At 32.9% G+C, this 25,404-nt stretch overlaps 1 protein-coding gene across 2 annotated transcripts in view; it reads right to left on the minus strand.

The window, feature by feature from the left end:
* Window positions 1–784: 784 nt before the first annotated feature.
* The window catches only part of GABRG1 (gamma-aminobutyric acid type A receptor subunit gamma1), a gene marked incomplete at both ends in the record, with an annotated part of 68,307 nt that continues 43,687 nt past the window's right edge, over window positions 785–25,404 (minus strand). Inside the window, 6 exons of one of the 2 annotated variants that reach the window (XM_080796820.1) lie at window positions 785–1,054; window positions 9,997–10,208; window positions 15,169–15,321; window positions 15,428–15,565; window positions 19,041–19,123; window positions 19,892–20,112. In XM_080796820.1, the coding sequence (XP_080652946.1) occupies window positions 785–1,054; window positions 9,997–10,208; window positions 15,169–15,321; window positions 15,428–15,565; window positions 19,041–19,123; window positions 19,892–20,112 (1,077 nt within the window). The remainder of the gene's footprint in view (window positions 1,055–9,996; window positions 10,209–15,168; window positions 15,322–15,427; window positions 15,566–19,040; window positions 19,124–19,891; window positions 20,113–25,404) is intronic. The other variant, XM_080796821.1, reaches the window with a different exon arrangement.

Below are 25,404 nucleotides of genomic sequence, written 5' to 3' on the forward strand. Positions count from 1 at the left end.
AGTTCATAAATACTGTGAGTCAGAGAATAAAATGGTTAAATGTAACTTCTTTTTCACCTATATTTAAAGTATAAATTACTTTGGTGGTTTTCATTCTAGTTTGTAAATCACCAAAACTGAAGTAACTACGATACTATTTAATATTGTGTCAGGAAATGGATTTGATTAAAATACAGATAAAAATTGGCCTTTTAATAAGGTAATAATTGGTCTTTTATTCTAATTTAATTTGTTCTTGGGAGTAAAACATCTGGATATAAGTGCCAGGAAATCTTGACTTTATGGTTTTAATTAGCTCTATTCCAAACAGGGCATACAAACAAAAACTAAGAAAAAAATCAAAATAACAACATTTTCTAAGCAAAAAATTACTACATAACATTAGGCACAAGGTTAAGTTCCCATTACAAACAATGATAGATTATATTTAAATAAAATATTAGTAAAGTTATTAAAGTATTCCATCTTTAAAATATGAATCACGGAACTTATGAATTCAAAATCCTAATGGGATACAAGTAAAATAAATAAAATTAAAATAAAAATATATAATAGTATTTTACTATACTTAATTCTGCAACTAATCTCTTTTACATATATTTAAGTAAGTTTAAATGAAAGCTGCTACTTTATTTATCTATGAATCCGTAGAATAGTTACAATGCTTTAACATTTTAACCATTGGTTTCTCTGCATTTTAAATTGAAACTTTGTATTACTGAAATGCAATAGATTATATTGGATTTAGTTAAACTTCTTACTATTTTTGCCTGGTAAATAGAACTTATAAGTAAAGATAGCCAACCCAATAAACCAGATTGAACAGGGCAAAAGCTGTTGGGAAAAATATTCGAGAATAGGAGTCAATTTTAGCAATGCGTATGTGTATCCTTCCTTCCCTCCATGACCCTGTTCTGCAGTCTTCAAAGCAACAGAAGAAGCTGGCACAATCTTTGCCCTCCAAACACTGATACCCATAATCCTCTTCTCCATGGGGCAGAGAAATGTTATTCATTGGAATCAGAGTGGATCCAGGATGGAGTCCAGGGGACATCTGAGTAAAATAATAAACGAGTTTTTGAGAAAAAAAATATAATAAAGAAAGATCAATTTGTCTCCTCAAGGCAAACCCTAAAAGACTGATATGCAATAAAAATAATCTTAGTTTACAGAAATCAAAGAGGTATTCAATCCTAATGTGTTTTTAGATTATAATTTACTTTGTAAGACATAACTTACAAAGACCATGCAGAAAAAAACCCTTATATATGCAATATATTTTATAGCTTTAGAAAATCGACCTACCAAAATATTGTTAATCATGAACCTAATTCTAAAACAAAAATAAAGTCTATATTTCTCTATTTGACACTGAAACATTCACAATGCTATTAGTATCTGTTTGCCATTATTATATGATGTGATTTATTTATTTTAGTGATAATGAGAACAAACAGCAAAGATGACATTTTCATAATGCAGAAAAGCTCTGAGGAGCTGTGAATGAATTAAAAAAACACATGGATTGGGTTTGTAACAGTGGATAAGGCATCATATTTTGGAGACAGAATATGCAGGAGTTAAAAACTCAGGTTTGAGAACAACTGTGTCCAAAATTTGACTTTTTCTACCAATATAGCTGTGCTCACAGCCGGAATTATATTAACACCTAATCTTTGTGATGGCTGTGATGAGTAAATTTCAGGGCTTATTTAAATGATAACTGTTCCATCTTGCCCAGTTATAATAGTTATTATTATCAGGATTATTTGAGACACATATCAAATTAACTTTTTATGATACCAGGCTCTGAATAATACTTATGTAATAAAAATACTTTTAAAAAAATATTTAGAAATCAAGCAAGTCTAGGATACTATGAAATGCTAAAGTAATCACTTTGGAGTCAGACAGGCTTGGACAGAAATCCCAGCTCTGGCCAGGAAAGCAATGTTGCTCTGAACAGAAAATTTTAGTGCCCTTCTTTTTATCCCTGTGTCTTCTCCTTTACAAAAGTCACAATAATACATAGATCCATTAGATAATTAAAAGAGATGATGTACATAAAGCAGAAAGCAAAACATTTTAAACATAGCAAGTATTCATCATAGGTAATCTTTTTGTTATTTTCATTGTCATTGACAGTGTTGGTGCCTGAAGAAGAAATACTACCATTTGGTATAAAATACATGCTTAAACAAGGAACAATAACAACAATCTGAACCTCATAAAAAATGCTACTGGAGGAAAAAAAAAATCCATTAATGAATTCTTGAAAAAATGGCAATTAAAACATTATTAAGACTGCAGCTTTAGTAACACTTCCTTCAGAATTCCTGCATATTTTAGGGGTTATTTTAAAATGTGAATTTTAAGATATGGTCCATATATACAATGGAGTATTATGCCTCCATCAGAAAGGATGAATATCCAACTTTTGTTATCAACATGGACAGGACTGGAAGAGATTATGCTGAGTGAAATAAGTCAAGCAGAGAGAGTCAATTACCATGTGGTTTCGTTTATTTGTGGAGCATAAGGAATAACACCCAGGACATTGGGAGATGGAAAGGAGGAGTGAGATGGGGGATCGGAGGGGGAGACAACCCATGAAAGACCGTGGACTCTGAGAAACAAACTGAGGGTAGGGGTTGTATGAGCCTGGTGGTGGGTATTATGGAGGGCAAGTATTGCACGGGTGTGCAAGTATTACACTGGGTGTGTTGCATAAACAATGAATTTTGGAACACTAAAAAAAAAAAAAGTGCAAAAATGTGAACATTACAACTTGTTATAATTGGTGGCTTTATTATCTAATCACTAAATATAATGTTGAGATTATTAAAATTATTTTAACCTGAGCTTAAATTCTTCCTAATGAAAATATTTGCAACATTTTTTTATCCTGCATTTTGAAATAAAGAAATTTCAAAGCCATGAAAATTAAACATTGTATGGAAAAGTTTTTAAAATTAAACACAAAAAATAATTTTAAAAAATTTGGATCTACATTCAAATCCGTTTTGTTTCAAATCCAAACCACTAAATATTAAAATTCAGTCGATGTCAAAGTAGCCAATAATCATATTTAGTGATATTTTTAAAAGATAAATGCATCACATAAGTCATAATAATAGAAACAAAATGTGCAGCCTGAAGATAAGGAATACATCCTAAACACAAATAAATTCATTACTCTATGTGCCTGGATGTATCATAGAAAGCAGAAGCAATATATTATTAAATGTTAATGACATATGTTTTGAGCTTGACACTTGGGGATACTTGACTAGACTCCGAAATTTTAGTGGAACACTAAAATCATGTACAAAATGAGGCAAATTGGTATTCATTTCCTTGTCACTTAATACTTAAATAGCATATGTTCAAATGCTAATCCGAGTGAAAATTGATTAAAATACAAGCTTGTTAGTTGACAATTTCAAGGTTATACGGCACAAAATGCATTCTACATATCACTTAGCCCTGCCATAAATAGGAAGATGGTGTGTTTGTTGGAAGATATCAATTGTGCATGAGGAAGATGATTAAACATTAGAGTGTCCAGAAGTGGAGAAAAACTGCAAGTGGTTCGTTTTAAAACTGGACTAATCTCTGGTGGTCAGAATCAGGGAGAGCTTCTACTGCAGTGACCCTTCCAATCGACAATTTTCCAGTTTCCTGCTTTCCCTTCAAAACACCACAAGTTCATAAAGTGAAAGAAGCTACACTTTAATGAATGGTGGATGTGAATAGAAATATGACTTCATAGGTACTGAGAAAAATATCCTGAGCTGACACAGTAGCAATAAAATAAAATATTTTGACACACAGATTATGACCTGGTGACCACTAACGACGGAGTAATCAGAAGAATATACATATTCCAAACCTTGTTTATCTGAAGTGCAACTGTTTCATTTCTCAAGTAAAACTCCTGTGGCCCCCCAAAATAGCAAGCATTGAAAAAATAAGAAATAAATCAATTTAGTAATATAAAAAGAAACTACATAACTGAGTAGGATTTTCTTTTACCTTAAATAATACAGTTTTGAGACTATATCATTTTGTTGTTCTTTGAAAAAGTCACTAGGAATATAACTGAATTTAACATTTTGAGAAACTGATCTCATTCTCGTTATCAAAGATATATTTGTCTGGCTATATGTTATACACTACATTATTCATATATTAAACGTTTATTTATTTATTATTTGAAGGGGCGCTAGGGGCAGAGGGACACGGAGAAAAAGAGCGTCTCAAGCAGATTCCCTGCACAGCACAGAGTCCAACATGGGGCTCAGCCTCTAAGACTATGATCTGAGCAGAAATTGGGCAGAAACCTACTAAGCCACCCAGGTGCCCCCCACCTCTATTTTTTAAAGATTTATTTATTTATTATTTGAAAGCGAGAGTAAATACTACATTATTTATATATTAGTATTAGATTTAAATATACAAAATATATTTCAAGCACCAAGATACACTAATGCCAAAGAAATATTAAGTAGTCAAGAAAATATTTATGTTAATTAAGTAGTAAATAATTATGTATGTATATTTGTGTATGTGTCTGTATATCATAATTAATATTTGTATCATATACTAATATCATCAATGTTATTAAATATTAGTAACATTAATATCAAACATTACTAGGTCATGTTACCAATGTTATGAAATACTGACTATTTCTGTTATTAATTTCCCATTTAAAACTTTGCATGGGAGAATGCAAGCCTGAGCACAGGTTTTCTCCACTCCACTTTTATAAAATTTCGTTGAAGTATCAGTTGGGATTTCAAAAACTACAAAATCCACATCCGTGTCAAAATCCACAGGAAGTGGATTTTGAGCAGCCAATCAGCATGTCAGAATTTGTACTGTTTTTGAAAGACAAAGAACAGGTGAAAATAGGCCAACATTTCAGGAAGCCACATTTCAAAAGAGGCTCAGAAAATGGAAACTTTTTTTTTTTTTTTTTTGGTCTTTTAGATCTCCATTTGTTTTTAATTTAAGTTTTTTCAGTGTTCCAAAATTCATTGTTTATGCACCACACCCAGTGCTCCATGCAATATGTGCCCTCCTTACTACCCACCACCAGGCTTACCCAACCCCTCAACCCCCTTCCCTCCAAAAACCTCAGTTTGTTTCTCAGAGAAAATGGAAACTTGAGTGTGGGAGCTATTGTTCCCACCCAAGACACTTCAGAAACACTGTAACACAGGATGAATGGGGATGATAAACAGGATGGAAAACATGACGTTAGTTAAACGTCCATCTCCAGAAGAGCTACCGCTGTTTGAACCACTGCTCATCTGTGCATATAAAGAAGAAGCGATGCTGACAGGTCAGAGTCTGCTTATGTTTAGAACTCCGTAATTTCTAAAAATAAATAAACAAACAGATAAAATCATGCCTCTCCCGGGAGGATTAGGGCTTATGAAGCTGATATTGGAATGTTCTAGTGATATCCTCATCGTCACTTAGAATGTACGTGTGTATGTCTGGGAGCAGTAAGATGTCACGCTTTCCATCCACACACATGAGAATGAAATGTGACAGTTGCACACTCAACAGTTACAGGCCAAGCTTGCAGGGCCTACTGGTGAAAAATCACAGAGAACTTCCAAGGTAAATAACAATACAAAAGAAAAACATGAAGACAAACAGTGAAGTGAAAAAAATATATATAATAGGGTTTTTTTTTCCCCAAAGATTTATTTATTTGACAGAGGAGACAAAGAACATGCACACACAAGCAGGCGGGAGCAGCAGGCAGAGGGAGAGGGAGAGGCAGGCTCCTACTGAGCTGAGAGCCTGACATAGACCTCTATCCCAGGATCCTGGGATCATGACCTGAGCCAAAGACCGATCCTTAACCGACTGAACCACCCAGGGATCCCTAAAAAGTTTCTTTTATAATTTATATTCACTGTTGAAAATATTTTGCTTCTGAAAAAGTATGAAACTAGTCATATAATTGAACTAATTGCCCTATAGTATCTTTGTTTACTTCTGATTTTTAATTTGTATTGTACTTTATGTATAGTATATTTTTCCATAACTAGATTTAAAGATTAATGAAAGCAAAACAAACAAACAAACAAACAAACACATACTATTGTTTTGTGTGTGTGTGTGTGTGTGTGTTTCCTCTCCAAGTGCCTTGTCCATGGTTGGTGAAATAAATTTCCATCATTGTACATTTTACCTAAATTGAGAGAATACAATAAGTCAGTCTGTCCTCAAATGGGTTAAAACAGGACCCTGATATAGGTATGTATAACATGGTTTTCTGAGATTCCTAATCATCTACAGGAGGAATATTCTAGTCTCAACATGACTACTCTTTAATTAATAATGAGTGGCTTACCACAATTACATTTCTATGACCTTTATCTGTTTCATAGAGTCTTGATTTCATCTTTTAACCTTCTTAACTTCTTAGATTAAAAAAAAAAAAGATATTGACATAAACACAATTGAATCATATTCTTAACAAGTATAAATAAAAACACAGTAATATATATTAGATGGGGTGGAAATATGGACCACGTGAAAACATCACTGATATTCACAATAAAAAATAAAGAGAAAGATATGGAAAGAAGGATCAAAGGAAGGAAGGATCAAAGGAAGGTAGGTGGGAGGTAAGGGGGGAGACAGAGAGAGTGAGGCAAAGAGGAAGAAAAGGGTCTAATATATCACATGTACAGTAAGGTAAAAAAGCATTTTTATTAATTTGTGTTTTTAAAAGGATTCATGGAAGCTTAAAACCTAAATTGGGACACAGCCAAATATTATTTCTTTTTAAAATAAAGTGGAATATTCTGGGATCCTCAGTTGAGCAGTCAGACCTCAAGAAGTTGATTTTGGTTTTGTTTAATAAGACATGTTGATCTTCCAGTGACTCTAGTCAAGGTCTTTTTTTCTGACTTACTGCCATAAGCCATCTAGAGAACAAAAGGAGGAAATGCTAGATTTTAAAATATTCAGAATTTTGAGCTTAAGAAAGACAGTGTGGATATGGAAGGAAGAAAGAGAGGAGGAGAAGAGGAAGAAGGAGGAGGAGGGAATGGGGAAGGGTTAGGGAAGAAACAAGAGGAAGAGGAAGAAGAAGAAAAACAGAAAGAAGAACAACAACAAAGAAACATTTGAAAGGGAGATGAACCATGAGGAACTCTGGACTCTGAGAAGCAGAGGGTTTTAGAGGGGAGGGGGGTGAGGGGATGGGTTGGCCCTGTGACGGGTATTAAGGAGGGCACGTATTGCATGGAGCACGGGGTGTTACACACAAACAATGAATCATGGAGCACCACATCAAAAACTAATGATGTACCACTGTATGGTGACTAACATAACATAACAAAAATAAAAATAAAAGGAAAAAAGAAGAAAGAAAGGGTGCCAAAGCAAGATCCTACAAGACTTGTGTGTTTGATTGTCCTGGTTGGTAGAAGAAAACGCAGACTCTACCTACCATTAACTAGAGCACTTGAGGCAACAAGCAGAGCTGTTTATTCTTCATAAAAGTGCATTCTGATTTACTTGATTAACAAGACCAGATGGCTGAACACTGAACCAAGCAGGGAGTCAGATTTGATTACTGATTTCGGTTTTTCAATCAAAATGTCATTTAGTATTTAAAGAACTCATAAATCACATAACTGAACAGAAAGGAAAGACTATAGAACTTTATTTTGGCTCTAAAGAAAATATTTTTTTGTACCCAGGTAGTCGGTTATATGTACCAATTTAACTTTGGATGTTTGAAATTTAGTTTTTCAAAGTTCATATTTATTTTTTATTCCATATATTTTTTTTAATCTTTACTGTTTGCCAGTAAAGCCCAGGAGCTTGATGCTAAATTTTAAATACTTAATATAACTTTTTTTCTTAAATAACTATTCTAGAACATTGTGTAGGACATGGGTGTCCTTAATAAATATTTGGTGAATGAAAGATTAAAAAACATCATAATTTTAAGTTTTGCACTCCAATGTTTAAGGTTTCTGAGTAAATGTGACAGTCAAACTGATTAGACAGAGTAGACACTTGGTTGAGTGTCTTTGATAATATTATAATAGTATGTACATTATATATTCTTAGAATGAAATCAGAGAATCGATGTGAGCTTACAGATTTCCTGATTTTATTCACAATTTCTAGAAGTAAAATATTCAAAGTAGCGATTGAGCATAACTATGGATGAGTAAATAATGAAATGGAAAATTCAGAGAGGGTACTTTGCTTTGATTAAAGGAAAACAGTAGAAAACCTGCATTTTTCTTTACTTAAAAATGTAGCAAATGGATATTCAAATTGACATCATTGTCAATGGTTTGTCCCTTCAGGGGCTACAATATGTCCCACAGATAAGCTAAAATAGAATAAACTGAGAAAGTCACAGGCTAATTCTGCAATGTAAGCTATCAAATGTGTACTGCCAGCAATGTGCCCTGTTCTCTTGGAATACTCTGGGAAACCGAAAGCTAATGCACATAGGGTTTGGTCCTTAGAATATAACATGGAAAGTAAAATATAATTTAAAAATATGTCAAAGTTTTATAAAGAAATTAATGAAAAATGGGAAGAGGGATGAAAACCATCGCACCCTAGAACTTACTAAGTTAGGAGATAATATGGAAAATTCCATGCTTTATTATATACAGTCTATGGTAGGCTTACAAGCTTGCCACTCAAGCATAGCTGTTGTATATAGTTCTCATTTATTTAGGTATTCAGGAACAAATCTGCTTTGAAAACATTTGCTGGAATCATCAATAAAGTGCCATTTTGGTCAATATTGGAAAAACAGATGTTTGCTTTTCTAAGTCTTATGAGAACAGGAATATAAAGGAAGGATTGCAAACTTCAGGCACCAGAAAAGACCTGGGTATGAGTCTTGGATTTTTCACTTCCTCAGACTGTCCTTGTGCAAATTACTGAACTTGTACTCATAAGAGCATAAATGAAATCATGCAGGTAAAACACCTGGTATACTCAGGAACTGTTGGATATTATTTTAAGGTTGTTGTAATTGCCATTAGATATGAATTTATAGTCAATCATCCAACACTTAAGTATCTTAGAATTAATAGAACCAATTCTAATATATCAATTTGATGTTATACATGTTGAAGTAGATATAAGAAAGGGAAGGGGGAGTAAGGGCACAGAAATATACACTAAAAAAAAAAAAACATTTTTTAGCTATGACTTTCAAACATAGCTGAATACTAACATTAAAGAGGGTTCTTTAACTCTAAAAATGAAGCAATTTTTTGGGCCACCTGTGGTTAGTACCCAATCCTAAGAAACAAAATGGAATCAAAGAGAGATCTTAAATAATTTTTTTAGGTACAAAGAATCTACCATTGATGAAAAATCACAGCGTAAGAAACCACTCTTTGAAAGGGAACCCAAGAGTCTTTTCTAAGGGGAAGTCTTAATATATATTTTTCCCGGTGGGCAATGACAGAACAGTCATTAAAATCTTATGCTGAGTGAAATAAGTCAAGCAGAGAAAGTCAAATATCATATGGTTCCACTTATTTGTGGAACGTAAGGAATAACAGGGAAGACATTAGGAAGAGGAAGGGGGAAATGAAGGGGAAAAATCAGAGGGGGAGATGAACCATGAGAGACTGTGGACTCTGAGAAACAAACTGAGGGTTTCAGAGGGAATGGGGTTGGGGGGATGGTTTGGCCTGGCGAGGGCATGTATTGCATGGAGCATTGGGTGTTATAAGCAAACAATGAATCTCAGAACACTACATCAAATCTAATGATGTACTGTATGGACTAACATAACATAATAAAAAAGGAAGAAAGGAAGGAAGGAAAGAATGAAACCTCCAGTTTCATCTTAATGGGATTTGGCTTTTGTTAGAGTATCTCAAGAATCCCTATTAGTCTAAGCAAGTATGAGTACTCAAAACAGTATTTCAAATAGTGAGTTGCTATTTATAAAAATAGAGATTTTTAACATACCGAGGTTTTATTCTTTAGCTTTTTGTCTCTAGTAGTCTTTACTTTTTTGTTGCTGGTAAAATAATGCAAAGTGCCATATTCCATCAAGGCTGCAAAAACAAAAATGAAACAAACAGAAACAAAGAGATCCATCGCAGTCACATAAGAAACCTTAGGTAAGGACTTCCTGGCGATTGTGCTCAGAGTTGTCATAGTCAGAACTGTAGTGATACCTGTGGAGGGAGGGGGAAAATACAAAATAAAACATAGCAACCCATTTTTATTCTTCCAACTGATTTGGCAATGTTGGGATTAGAAAGAAACAATGGAAACAAAAGGATATGATTACCCGTGATTTACAGAAAAAATGATTGGTAGCCATAGCTACCTTTCTTTCGATGTGATCTTTGTGTCTGCAATGAGTTTTAATCAACTAAACTTGTGGACTACAAGTTGCAGACACCCCACACTCATTCTTCCATTCTTCATAGCAAGAGACCATCCAATTCTTAGCCGGTATGAGGATGCATGGAAGAATTCCTTTGCCATCTTTGCTCAGCTGTGTGTGGACACAGGCTGATATCTAGCCAAGGAGAATTAAGTCAAGGGTGTAAACAGTGTCCAACCGATGGCATTAAAAATGCAAAAAGGGAGTTAAAAGTTTCAAATTTCCAGTTGTAAACTAGACAAGTCATGGGGCTGTAATGCAAAAAGCATGGTGACTATAGTTCATAAGGCTGTGTTGTATATTTACAAGTTGCTGAGAGTAGATCTCCAAAGTTCTCATCACAAGTAAATAAATTTTGTGACTACGTATGTTACCTAGACTTATGGTGCTGGTCATTTTGCAACATATACAAATGTTGAAACATTAGGTTGTACTCCTAGAACTAATATAATGTCAATTGTATTTCAATAAGAATAAAAGATGGCATTAAAGAGACAGAAAATGCCAGTCTTTCCTTCTTCTTCATAGCTTTCTCCACGGAATGCAATGACCAGAGCACCAACAGCCGTCTTAGAACATTATATAATCATGAGAATTAAAATCATCCACAACCCTAGCAGAAAGCTGGAGGGAACCTGAACCCCTCAAACTGAAATCACCTTTTGACTACATACCTCTGGGCTTCTCACATGAAAAACAAATACTCTTCTACCTAATAAGCTATAGTGATTTGAGGTTTTCTACCACACCTAGTTAAAATTAATCTAAACTAGTACAGTGTTTCCATATGCAATAACTTGAATTAGCACTATTTTTTTTAACATCTCAAAGTTTAAACAAAAAATACTGGCTAGCTTATGTCAATGGCTAAAAAAAAGCACAAGGAAAAATCTTTATATTTTAAAGAATCCAGCATATAAATTGGGTATCTCCCTGGGCCTCAGCCCTGTGTATGTATCTCTGCGTACATCCCTGTTTCTCTTTAGTGGTGGCTTTCTTACGGTTCTTACAACTGCTAATCTTGATACCCCTAACTCACAGCTGTACAGGACACATCTCTCCTTACCTAAACTGCTGTAATTCTCATTCTATGTCCACCAAATATAGCTCCATGAATGGAATTATGTACTCTTCAAAAAGTACTTAATGTAATGCGGAACTCTTCCTAATTTGGCCAATTATTTATACCGTGGCAACATCAATGATGAAAAAAAACCAGAAAGGGTCTCTTTAATATAGGGAAGGCAGTTCTACCTTTACCCTCATGTCTCCTTCGAAACATGCCCTAATAATTCCTCTTACGCACTTGTCTTTTTACTTGTATCATCACGTAGGATTGGAAAAAAAGTGAAGACAGGGTTATGATGTATTGGGAGTCACGGTGACAAGTTTAGGTTCAAATTCTGACTCTTCTATCTATTAGCTCTGTGACCTTAAGGAAGTTTCTTAACTCCTCTGTGCCTTTCATCTAAAAAATTGATACAGCAATATTTTGCTTAGTTCTTATAATACATTTATACACAAGACATTTATTTTATTTATTAGATCTTAAGGTGGATACTTGGAATATTAATTTTATATCTTTTTTCTAATATTAGCATTGTAAAGCTATAATTTCCCCTCTAAACAATGTTTTAGTTGCATCTCACAAATATGTATATGTTAAATTCTAATTAACTAAAATCTAGGAATATTTTCTAATTTCCAGTTTGACCCAAAGTTTACCTAAAGGGTCATTTTAAAATTTCCAACTAGATAAGGACATTATTATCTATATTATTTATATTATTTTTTTAAATTTTTTAGAAAGGGGGAGAGAGAGAAAGAGAGAGAGAGACGGAGGCATAGGGAACATCCCAATCAGGCTCCATGCCCCCACCACGAAGCCTGATTTGGGGCACGGGTGCCACAATCCTGAGATTGTGACGTAAGTCAAAATCAAGAGTTGAACACTCAATGGTTTGAGCTACCCGGGTGCTCCTATTTATGTTAATTCTTAATTTACTTCCATTTTGGTCAGAAAATATACTCTGGAAAATTTGGGTCTTTTAAATTTTATTGAGATCTGGGTTAATGTTCCATATGAACTTGAAAATATAGTATATTCTGTAGTTTGGTGTAGTCTTCTATAACTATCAATCAGGTCAAGTAGTTGATAATTTCATTCAGATTTTCTACATTTTCATTGATTTTCTTCCATGTACTTTTTCTATCAGTGATAAAAAGGATGTTAAAATATCCAAATATGAGTACAGACTTCTTTTTTCCCTATTCTCTCTGACAATTTTTGCTTCAATTATTTTTAAACCCAAACTATAAAGGCTAGGCATATGGTAACTGCTAAATGATTTCCATGAATAAACAAGTCTTTCGTCTTCCTCACCTAATGCATTTTTTTCCTGGTAACTTACTAAATCATAACATTGTCACAGTCAGACAAAAGTAGATTTCCAAATGTATTCCTGGCTTCCATACTTATGTCCCAATTTACTAAAAAAAAACCCTTAAAGATAATGTGTGTTTTGATTTCAATACCAATGACTGCATTAAATTTCACTTTATTAAAATACTATTACATTCCTATTCATAAAACAATGAGAACGAGCAGAATTTAGCTTTCAGACATTTCTTTAATTTAGTAACTATTATCACAGTGTTAGCTTAAAAATTGGTGGATTTCCTCTTAAAATATCTTTGAATCTATGATAATAAGAAAATCTTTGTGTTATTAAGCAGATTCATTTATATTTCCTGCTCAAAATCCTACATGTCACATTGAGAATAAAATCCAAAGTCCATAAAGCAACCTACTAAACCTACATGATCTAACAGTTAGCCATATCTCCAATTTCATTTTTCTCTTCTTTACAGTCAGTTCTAGCCATAGCTATCTTTTTTCTGACCTTCAAGCATGATGGCAGGGAAGATCCCATTTTAGGACCTGGTGGTTTTCCCTGTCTGACCTATCTTTCTACCACGTATCGACCAAGCTAGCTCCCATGCTTCACTGGGTCTCTGCTACCTCCTCAAAGAGGTGTAGCCTGACTCCACAGGATAAAATAGCAAACGTCATATTCACACACATCTCCTGCCATTCTCTCGACATTTATTTTGCTCTCTTTTCATAGCCTTTATTACTCACTGATGTTATATGCTCTTTATATTTGTACATTACCTGCCCACCCCACTAAAACATAAATGCCATGAACATGAGGATTTTATAGCTACTGTTCACTGTTAACACTGAAGCACTTAGAACACTGCCTGCTTCATAAAAAAACATTTGGTAAATGTTTGCTAAAACACAATGTGGAATAAATAAGCTTAGGAAATTGTACTTCAATGACCTATATATGCATGTTTGTATTTGTGTGCATATACTTGCTTAAAAAATTTTTGAGCTCCAGATACATAGGGCCCAAAATTGTAAGAGATATTCTTCAAGTTAGATCTGGCTATGACTTATCTAAATGTTGATATGCTAATATTAAAAATATGAATTCATATAACAATACCATTCCACAACTGGCTCTTCCCTTTGAAGATATGATGGCATGGTTTCTGGCTTCATACAAATATCAGGGTAGAAACAATCTATTCAAATTTTCTTTGGGAAAAATATGACAATAATGTTTAAAAACAAAAATATAATATTTAAGTCATACTCATAGTATCATACAAGAATCTGAAATAATTTATTTACAATGGAACATAAAATAATTTGAAATAGTAATAGTTTAAATAGGAAACAAAACTCAGGTATTGAGTACATTTTATTCACTGGCTGTAAGTACACTTCTCTTTAGACCCTCCAGGGGACTGCATTTTCAAATATAGAGCTGGGTGCCTCAGGCTTTATCCTGCCACTTCTATATGATTTGCCTTTTACTGTATTTATTAAACGGAGTTATTCACCAGCTATCATGAAAACCTCATTAATTGTTGAAAACAGACTGTCCCAACTTTATATTTTTTAAGACACAATTATCATAGTGTGATTCACATCTTGCACTGATCTTGGGAATGAAATTGATCAATAAGTTATCTTTGTATATCAATACATAAATGGAAGTTATTTTCTTTTAAACAAACGCACAGTAATTAGATACATTTTCTTATATGGTTTTCATTATTGCAATTGATTGCTAAAGAAAGAAACCAAAAGTTTATTTTTTCAAGTATGAATTACAAATTACCCTCTTAATCAGTGTTATTGTGCAGACAACTCTCAAAATATTCAGAGACTAATTACACATTTTATAGATTACAGAAGCCCAGAAGTTTCTTGCCCCTTTCAGTGACTTGCCCTTTAGAAAAGTTCACTGTTGATTAGCACCATTGTAAGAGCAGGGGATTTCAAAACCTTCTAAACACACATTGGTCAATAAATGCTGGCTATCAGTGAGTCAGCTAAAAAATAAAATAAAATCTTGATGAACAGTGATTAAAAATATAGACCAAATTGAGGTTCAGGGATTATGTATGGTTTTTGTTTATTAATTCCTGCTGAGTATTTATGTTTCCTTTGAACTCCATTAGCAAGAAAATTTTAAATTCTTTGTGATTCTACTTCCTGCTTGTTTGTCATATAGTCATTTTAACATTTTATAAAGCACTAGAACACTTGTAAATTTTTGCTTGATTGTAATGTAGAGGAATATTGTAACATATTCAATGATGAACTTCCTTCACACTAAAATATTTTAACAGTCCCATGATGCTATAGCATAGTATTCATATCATACCAAGTGATGTTCTTGCCGGCACTGCATCTTTATTGATCCAAAAAGACACCCAAGAAAGAACAACGGTCAGGATACATGGAATGTAGGTTTGAATAGTGAAATATCCCATTCGTCTGCTCAGGTCAAAAAAAATGGTCATGATAACATAATCCCCTGGAAGAAAGAAGTTTTATTTTTGCTATTAAAATATATAAAAGTATAGATTCAAACCTATAGATTTAAATAAAAAGGCATTCATTGATTGGCATTTCCTTCTTACCAGAGATTGTGTGAGAAATTTCAGTTGAGTTCCGTAACCCTACAAATGCAAACTGGTATAATCTCCAGTATTTAGGATCAGCCACTTCTACAGAAGGTTTTTTCCACTTATACTCAATTTCATTTTTAGGGTACCCATCTAGGTAAAAATTAAAATAAAAATATATAGATTACCAAGATTCAAATCTGTTACTGCTTCAATACCAACATCATTCCAAATTCATTTTTATATTATAGGTATGTCAAATATAGAAAACATGGCATAAAACATGGCATGAAATAGTTTAAAAATAATCATATAATGATTAAATAATGATAATCCATGTAACTCCACTTAACTAAAAAAAAAAAAAATAGAATCACATTAGTGTCTAGGGAAACACATGTGTCCACTCCAATATAGTATTCCATCTCATAAATAGAGGTAACACTAACTTGATTTCTGTGAAATCCTTCCCTTGTGTTTCTGTTATTGATTTTCTGATATGCATTTCTGAACCATAGTTTATTTTACATTCTATTTGAATTCTAGATTGTTGCCATACTAGATGCATTACTTTATATTTTACTTATTTTGATACGATATTTGTAATAGTCACCCATGCTAAAGTATATAGCTTTAGTAAATTTGTTCCATTATAAAGATGTTCTGAAATTTATCCATTTTATTGGTGTAGACACCTATAATGTTTCTTGTTGGTCAATACTAACATTACTACTAGTAACCTTACTATACATGCCTCACAAGATTCATGCATGCAAATTTCTTTGGCATATATATATAGGTATGGAATAGCTGGGGTCATGGGTTACATATAATTTCTATTATCTCATAATAATTTATGAGACAGTTCCAACCTTCTTTTCATAAAGAGTATACCAATAAATTTTCTCAGCAGCCAGAGTATGAAAGTATACTTGGGTCCACATTCTCATTTAACTTGATGTGGACAGTCTATTTTTACTTGTCTGTAGGCATATTTTATTTCACATTTTCCTGAATATGAATGAAACCTAGTAATTTTTTCATATGTTTATTAGATTCTTAGGCTTCTTCTTTGGAGAACTGCTTGTTGAATCACATATGCCTTTATTGGGTTTTCTCTCTCTCTCTCTCTTTTTCAGTCTGAATTAGTTTTATATCCTGAATACTAGATCATTGTTATTTGTGTTGAAAATGGTTTTTCACCTTGGAAGTTTCTTAGCATGGAGGTGACTTCTCTCAAAAAAAATAATTTTTTCCTGCCACATTTCAGAAAAATCCACAAGGATTTTTCAGAGTAATCAAGTGAAGGAAATTTGGGCTGCAAATTCATGTGAGTGTGGGTTTGTAATTATATCCTCTCAAGGAGTTACTTCACCCTTGTTTGCTGATTGCAAAGTCAACTTTTCTTTTAGACATTAGTGGTTTTTTGTGTGTATGTGTGTATATGCATCTGTGTATATAGGAGGGGATGCTTCTTCATGTTACCCTAAGCATCCAGCCTTTGTAACCCAGTTGTATGTAGAAATTATGTTCTATTAGAACTCTAACCCACAAGGCTGTCAAAGTCACAGTTCAAATTTACCTTGTTTGGCAAAAGTCCTTGGGTCAAAATTGGCTATAACCTTTCTGGCTTCATTTTTTATGCTTCAGTAGCTTTCTGGGGATTTCACTTACATGTTTTTGAGATTTTTAATAACATAAAGTTTTAAATTGTTTTCAACAAAAGTATTGGTCTATCATATTATAGGAACGGAATTCACTATCATCTTAAAACATTTCCAAAACATTATATCACTTTGTACCAGGATCGCCTCATCAGCCATTCAATGAAATAGCACATCTCTCCTCTAACTCATAAAAATCTGTTCCCTCTTTTCTTTTTTCACATCTTCTTTCTTGTTTTATAGGGCTCTAACCATCCTGCTTTTCCATATTTTGTATTTTTTTAGATTATCTTTATCAATGCAATAGAATATAGTCATAGTATATAGGAGTGTGGGCACAAATAAAAATATTTGTTATTTAACTATTTTAAATTTCATGATGTTGACTTTTAAAATAGGGTTGTATTAAAAAAATAAAAAAATAAAAATAAAAATAAAAAAATAAAAAATAAAATAGGGTTGTATTGAAATCTTCTGAATATATTTGTTGTGAAGTATTAGGTATAGAAACCTTAATTCTCTGCTGGATCGTGTTGAATACCTGAAAAGTTAGCTATGATTATTATGTTTATGTTAGTGATAACCAATTACATTCACAGGGGCAGATTATTAATTTCTAGCAATGACAATCAAAGCCAAAGAACTATCACACTAAGAATTTAGTCGTGGTATCTAGGAGGCAAGTACAATAATTACTACATTTTCAAATATTTGCATTTCAACTATTCCTTGAGTGCTTGGATTAATCAAGTCTTTGTTATGATTCGGGTGTTTTATTCATTGAGAAGTTAATGTTAGAAAATTAAAGCAGTGAGATAGATTATAAATTTAAAAGGACATTTTAATGAGACAAAAATCCTTAAGAAAAGTCAAGATAATCATTAATAGAAACAACAAGAGATAATTGGGAATTTTGTAAATGATTAAGTAGGATAATACTCGTGAGTACACAAAATCTACAGTGAATAAACAGTAGAATGTGATATATGAAAAAGGCAAGTTTCAATAGAATGAAGATAGCAATTTGTGGATATAGGCAGTAACACTTTTTAAACTCATTTTACATGGTTTCAAGACTTGTCCAATTATATGTTATCTAGAAAAACATTTTTATAAAAATATAAGTAAACATGTTAGTAAATATGAAATAAAATCGATATTCATACAGAAAGATAATAATTATTTTCTTGGAACAAAATACTTTTTATTTTCAAATTATTTAGTTCTAATCATTTCTCTGTGTTTCAATCTTTCTTTTGAATAAAATAAGCTTATTTCTACCTAGGCTTTTCCAATTCATTAAAGTCTTCTCAAAGATTTGCTATTCATGTAGTAAATATTATTCACCAAACCAATCTTTGAAACATATTTTAAAATCCAATGTCATAAAGATAAATCTTGCCTCAGGGAGATGAATAAAATTTGAATCAATATTATATTCATAGCAGTGTTAAAACATTTGAACACAAACCTATCTTCAGGACTACTTTATTTAATCAAAATAGGAAAAAGATACTTGGATAAACCCAAAGTTTGTAAGATGATATAATTAAAAATATACATTTACTATGCACTTATTGTCACTTTTTAATTTAAAAGCAAGAAAAATAAGTAATTTGTAATTATTTTATTTGAGAGACGAACATAACCCACACTTCTTAAAATTATATGTTATATTTTATCTCATTTTATTTTACACTTTTTTTTTAAAGCGTTTATTTATTATTTGACAGACAGAGATCACAAGCAGGCAAAGAGGCAGGCAAAGAAAGAGGGGGAAGCAGGCTCCCTGCTGAGCAAAGAGCCCAATGTGGGGCTTGATCCCAGGACCCTGGGATCATGACCTGAGCTGAAGGCAGAGGCGTTAATCCACTGAGCCACCCAGGTGTCCCTATTTTACACTTTTAAATAAACAGAATCTAAGGCTAAAATTCTACAAAATTATCACATATTTTGTCACTTACAGCTTGAAAATTCCAGTGGACAGGAATGTTCATCCATGGGAAAGTTATGAAGCTGAAGGTAACATTCTGCATTAATTGTCAATCTATTCAAATGAAAAAAGTAAATATTAAATAATAGGAAATAGTTTAAAGCATTAAAATCCTTCATCTAATTTTCAAGAATTATTTTGGTCTCTAATAACAGACTGTGATATATTAGAAAATAATAATAATTATAATGTTTCAAAGTTTTAAGTGGTAATGTTATAGCATTCGCAAGTAAGAAAATTCTAAGATTTTCCTCTCCAGCCAACTAAGCTGCCACTGTACAATTTCTGTTTACAGTTTAAATTTTATACTTCAGGATCACAACAAACACACACATGCAATTAACAGAACATACATGGTTAAGGATGGTGATTGTTTTCCATTAAATTTTTATAAACTTCCTTCCATTAAGGAGGATTCTTAATAAGATTAGGATGATTCTTGATAAGATATGTGGTGATATGTTCAAGACAATGAGTTAAATAAACTTGAATCTTCATTTAATCCTTTCTTAAGAATATTTTACTATATTATTGAATTTTATAGCAGGATTGGCTCCTAGAGAAAATCTCAGTCAACCATTTGCATTATGGATTAAAACACATAATGTTCACACCACACTCCCTTATGTTTTAGAAGAGAAGGATATCTGAGCTTAAAAAAAAAAAAAAGTTTCCAAAATATTCCACCATTTTAGATTTAGTGTATGAAAGGAACTCAACATTTCTTTCTTTGTAAAACTGAAAAAGGAAAATTTGTGAGCTGATCAAGTATTAGTATGGAAAATAAATTAGAGCAACTACATTTTTTTTCCATGGTATTACCTTAGAGTATATAGAACTCGTCCATCATTCCAAATTCGAAGCAGACGATTAGGAGTTGTTATCCAATGTGCATCAGATTTTCTTGAGTTTCTGAAGAACGTGTCAGGAATCCAAATTTTCCCTACCATATTGCTGTTAAGCATAAGCACTTTCATGGTACTGTTGAATTTTAAACGACTGTCAAACCAGGTTTGGGCAAAAATTATATCTATTGTGTATTCCTGAAAGATAAAAAGAAGGGTAACAACCTATAATAGTAAAGTCACTATTCTAGATGTTTTCTTCAGACATTTAAATTTTTACATTATAAAGTTTTTGTAAGTAAATAACTCTTAAACTCAGTCCTTTCAAAAAAAAAAAAGTATGACATTATCTTAACCTTCCTCTTTAATTTTTTACCTGAGACATATAAATAAAATCCAAAATTCCTAGTAATAACTGCTTCCCAGTTACACTGTAAATTTTACTCAAGATTTTACAATACATGAGATATAGTCACTTGATATAAAAACAAATTATCTTAATGTCAACAATTATATTAATTTTTGTGATATTTACATGGAGCTGAAGCTTTAAAAAAAATCACAAATAAGTACAGAATCAACATGCAAATGCTCACCAAATTATCTAAAAGACCTTATATTGTCTTTTATCCAAAAAATTAATTACAATTACGTGGATTCACTGTCTTCAAATGTTTCGAAAAAATCACACACACACACACACACACACACACACACCCTCATTAAATGGGTATAACATGCCAAGGACTATGTTGAACTTTGCATGTATCCCATCCTTAAAACCTTACTTGAAACCCTGTGAAATAAGTACTGCTATAATCTTTATTTTTTAAATCACATTTATTGAGCAATACAGAAGTAAAATAATTCTCCCCACATCACAGATGTAAATGAGCAGATGATAAGGAGACTAAGTCACCACAGACTGAATCCCAAATCCACATTCACAACAACCACATATGATGGTGGTCCTAGTGGGGCCTGATGGGTGCCAGGATTAGAGCACAGGCTGTACCCATTATCAGAAAGTAACTGTAAAGAGGAAATTGTGTGGTAATGAGAGAAGCTTCGAGGAAGTGATTAGGTATTATCTACTTTTATACCCTGATAAAATGTTTGCCATATTATAAGCATTAAACTTGATTTAATAAAATTAATGAATAAGAATGTGGTAATTATCAATGCTATTGAAGATAATGATTATATGTATGTGTGTACAACTTTGATATTAAGAGAAATAAAAGAGTAAATTGAAAAATATGAGGTATTATATAAGTTACTTCTGGCGGGAGAGATTGGTTGCTCACTCCTGATACAATGCCAGCAACTGACCAATTTACATGGGTGGACATATTTAGTGTAAGAAATGGAAGTGTAATTGGGAGTTTAACAAATGAGTGAAAAAAAGTAAGGAAAATAATAAATGAACAGACTGGAGTCAACTTGTTAATAGGGAAGTTGCATCAAATCCTAATTTCCAAGTAGGGTATTTATAATTGTAATTTACATGACTAGAATAGGAGAAAATAGAATAAAGAAGAAATAGAGACTGGAAAGGAAAACCTTCTTTTGTGTGTTTTGTTCTTTTTCTTTTTCTTTATTTATTGAATAAATTTGACATGTAACATTATGTAATTTAAGGTGTACAGCATACAGCATACATAAAGCTACTTTGATACATTTATATACTGATTGCCATTGTAGCAATATTTATCACATTACATAATTATGGTACATTACTGTCTATATTCATCTATCCTGGGCATTAGATCTCTATGGCTTACTTACTACTTATAAGTAGTAAAACTTATTTTGCAAATAAGTTTTGTTTTTTTTTTTTTTTGCATTCTGCATTACTTAACAATAGTAAATACTTATTTCAAATTTGTATCTTTAAACACTATCATCTTATCTGTTTTGGATGAACAGTGTTGCAATTTGGGAAAGGCATATACATATTAATAATTATTTAAAATCCAACAAAGCCCTAGACATTATGCAGTTGAGTATGAGGTGTGCTTATAAGGGGGTTAAGCAATATAGATAAACTACTATGAATAATATGTCTGTATTATAATGTAATATGTGATTATTCAGTAATCTCTCCACATATTTAGCCTCTACTGTGTGTCATTGAACATGACATGAAGTCCTTCAACACAAAAACGCTTGCGTCGTGATCCCCTCCTGAAATAGTCTTGATTGCCATGAGGTTGCCAGAGTAATTTAGGAAGAGAGATGACTAAAAGTTAGTTCTTTCCAACTTAGTATGGAATGGCACAGAATCAAACTGTGCTGTGGAATAGAGGCTGAAGGTACTTTGCAACCAGGTAAGCTCTATACATTCCATTGCCAACAACTTGCTGAAAGTCTTGTTCATAATTCAAGCTGAGTCATACTGCAAAACATTCCTCATAATACATAATGATGAAGTATATTTGTTCTGTAGATGCTTAATCATCCTATTTAGTAACATTAATGGATTGGACAAGCATTTAGGTGGACCAATGTGCCCTCATAAAATATCACGGGTGTACTTTCTCAATGAATCTTGTGGAAAATCCTTGGACAGCTTTACAACAGTTATCTTTAACCCTTATTTTTACGCCCTGCTTCTCAGGTCAGATGTCTTTTCTTTGAAATAAATTATAATTTATCTAAAAAAACATTCAGAATCTAGCAGTGTAACCTCTATTAACGACACGCTTTCTGTTTTTTTTTTGTTGTTGTTTGTTTGTTTGTTTGTTTTTTTATTTGACAGATCACAAGTAGGCAGAGAGGCAGGCAGAGAGAGAAGGGAGGAAGCAGGCTCCCTGCTGAGCAGAGAGCCCGATGCGGGGCTTGATCCCAGGACGCTGGGATCATGACCCGAGCCGAAGGCAGCAGCTTTAACCCACTGAGCCACCCAGGTGCCCCACGCTTTCTGGTTTTAATAGTAAATGCAAATAGAAGGAAGCCTTATACTCATTCTACAGTGGATCCTAAAAAGAGTATTTAATAACTTTATGTGGCAGAATTACTTTGTACTTTTGTATGAAATCAAACAGTAGAAACTGCTTAAGATAAAGGATGAGGCTTACATAACTGCTAGGATTATGTCTTGGCAAAGACCCAACACTGGTTGGTAAAGGAACATCATGCTACCTGATAGGTATGCTTGGCTGCCCTGTTCCTAACTAAAAGGGCATTAAAGGCTGCACTTGAGAGGGAACTAACATGTATAGGAGTGGGGTTTAGCAAGTAGAATCCTGCTTAGCAGCTGATAGGATCTTTCTTAGAATACCTGTTGATAAAGTGTTAATCTCCATTGAAAGAATTATGATTTCTAAAGAGCAAACTCTGAGCAGAGAGTCTTGGGGGAAACGGGAAAATTTTCCTACCCATAATTATTCCCTCAACCTAGGACCAAGAAGAGAAAGATATAGAGCATGTGTCTTGATAATCCAACCTTCCTAAACCCTTTGCAGATGCTAATACTTCCAAGCTCTTTTAAATTGCTAATCCTTAGTAAGTGCTTCACTGAGATAAGAAGGTCATTAAAGTTTGTGCTGTTTTATATGTAATCGAAAAATCCAATTTCATTTACTCATTTGTATTAGTGTAACTTCCAGAAAATGATCAAACTGTGCTATTGTTCTTCATGTTCTTCTTTAGAGGTTATAATTATCTGCATAAGAAATAAGCAAAGGAAACATGAAAGGGAATCTCCATTTACTCAGGACAATAAGTACCATAGCGTCCAGTATAAGCATTTTGCAATAAGGACCAGGGCATTTAACATTCAAGATCCAATGTACATTATGACACTTTGTTTTCTTGCAAGTTAGCTCAGAAAACAGCATGAGTGAATAAGGTGAAGAAATGAGTCATCTTGATTTCTAACTCAATCCAATCAAAACATAGTTGATGAATGTGTGTCCCATAGTCTTCTTACTACATGGTTAGACTTGCAATCATGCACATGTCTCACATTTAATAGAACTAGTTAATTCAATATTATTGTCTTTCTACTAATGGAAGAAACTTTACACAAAATGCAGACCTGCCTAAGTAATTAAGATAGGTGCATAATCTCATAATGAAATTTGTTTAATCCTGACCTGGTCTTCACACCATGTCATTAATTTTCTCCCTAAACTAGCTATTCCCGTGCCCAAAATAGCATGCTGGGCCAAATAATGGTTTAGAGTACATTAGATACTAAGGCTATGGACATGTAAAGAAAGGGTACAGGCACAGTTAACCCATAGTACAAACAGCGTTAGTGGTAAAAGTTCATAGGTGGCTGTTCTACTTTGCTCAGTTATTATAAAAGCACTGGTTCTTGATACTAACACAATATGGTAAGCAAAATCTTGGTATTATTCTATTTTTCAAATAGAAAAAGAGATAAGGAACAAAGATGATATATCAGGATAAACCATTGAATTCATCCAGAAAAACACTGAGAGATATTTAAAAAATGACATGAATCCTGGGTTCAGTTACCAAACTTTGGGGATCTTAAGTTTTATGTCTCTAAATGGAAATTTCCAAAAGAACATAGCATCATATGCACTCATCAATTAACTTTTTAACAAATATTTTTCAGTGTTTAAGTTACTTCTTTGTTGTTCTGGGTTTACAAAGATGAAAGTGGATTCTACCTGTTATGAATACACTAAATATAAAATAAAAAATTAGAAATTAATAAAACCTAGGAAAGGTACAGTTAAAGAGAAATGGAAACAGTAGAGAAAACTTTAGGAAGACTTTATGACAGAAGTTGTATTTAGGCTGAACCCTGAAGGATATATGAAATTCAGATACATGCTGGGGTCAAATAATAAAAGTGGGGAGGAAGTAAAGGTGGTAAAATGTAGGGCATAATGGGAAAAAAGAATGTAAGTCATATGAAATGAAAGGAAAGTTTTCTGTCCATCAGGGAATGTGCATTCCTCCAATATATAGAAAATTCTAAATCTAGAAGAGTTTTTGAAAACAATTATCTAAAATTACCAATTACCAATAATTGACACTGGAACCTAGACAGAGCTCCATCCCATGTATTGCTGAACTGAAAATCTTAATACTTCATGTGTTAATTTTATGCACTATACTTAATCATACATTTCCTATTAGATATTTATTCTATAATATTCAATATACAATTTGAAAGAGCAAAACATCAAGCTTAAATAATCACAGATAGCTAAACCTTACAAAGGATACAAATTTTAAAAATTTCCAGTCCTTAAAAAGTTTATAATATACTAGAGAAAATCTTATTAGATTCTAGATGTATATAACGAGTGACCAAAAATCTGGGGTGGGAACAATTCTTATGAACCTGTTTCAGTCAGGGTTCTCCAGAGAAATAGAAGCCATAAGGGGCACCTGGGTGGCTCAGTGGATTAAAGCCTCTGCCTTCTGCTCAGGTCATGATCCCAGGGTCCTGGGATCGAGCCCCACATTGGGCTCTGTGTTCAGCAGGGAGCCTGCTTCCCCCTC

The sequence above is a fragment of the Martes martes genome (genome assembly GCF_963455335.1).
Source record: "Martes martes genome assembly, chromosome: 2".
NCBI classification, from domain to species: Eukaryota; Metazoa; Chordata; class Mammalia; order Carnivora; family Mustelidae; genus Martes; species Martes martes.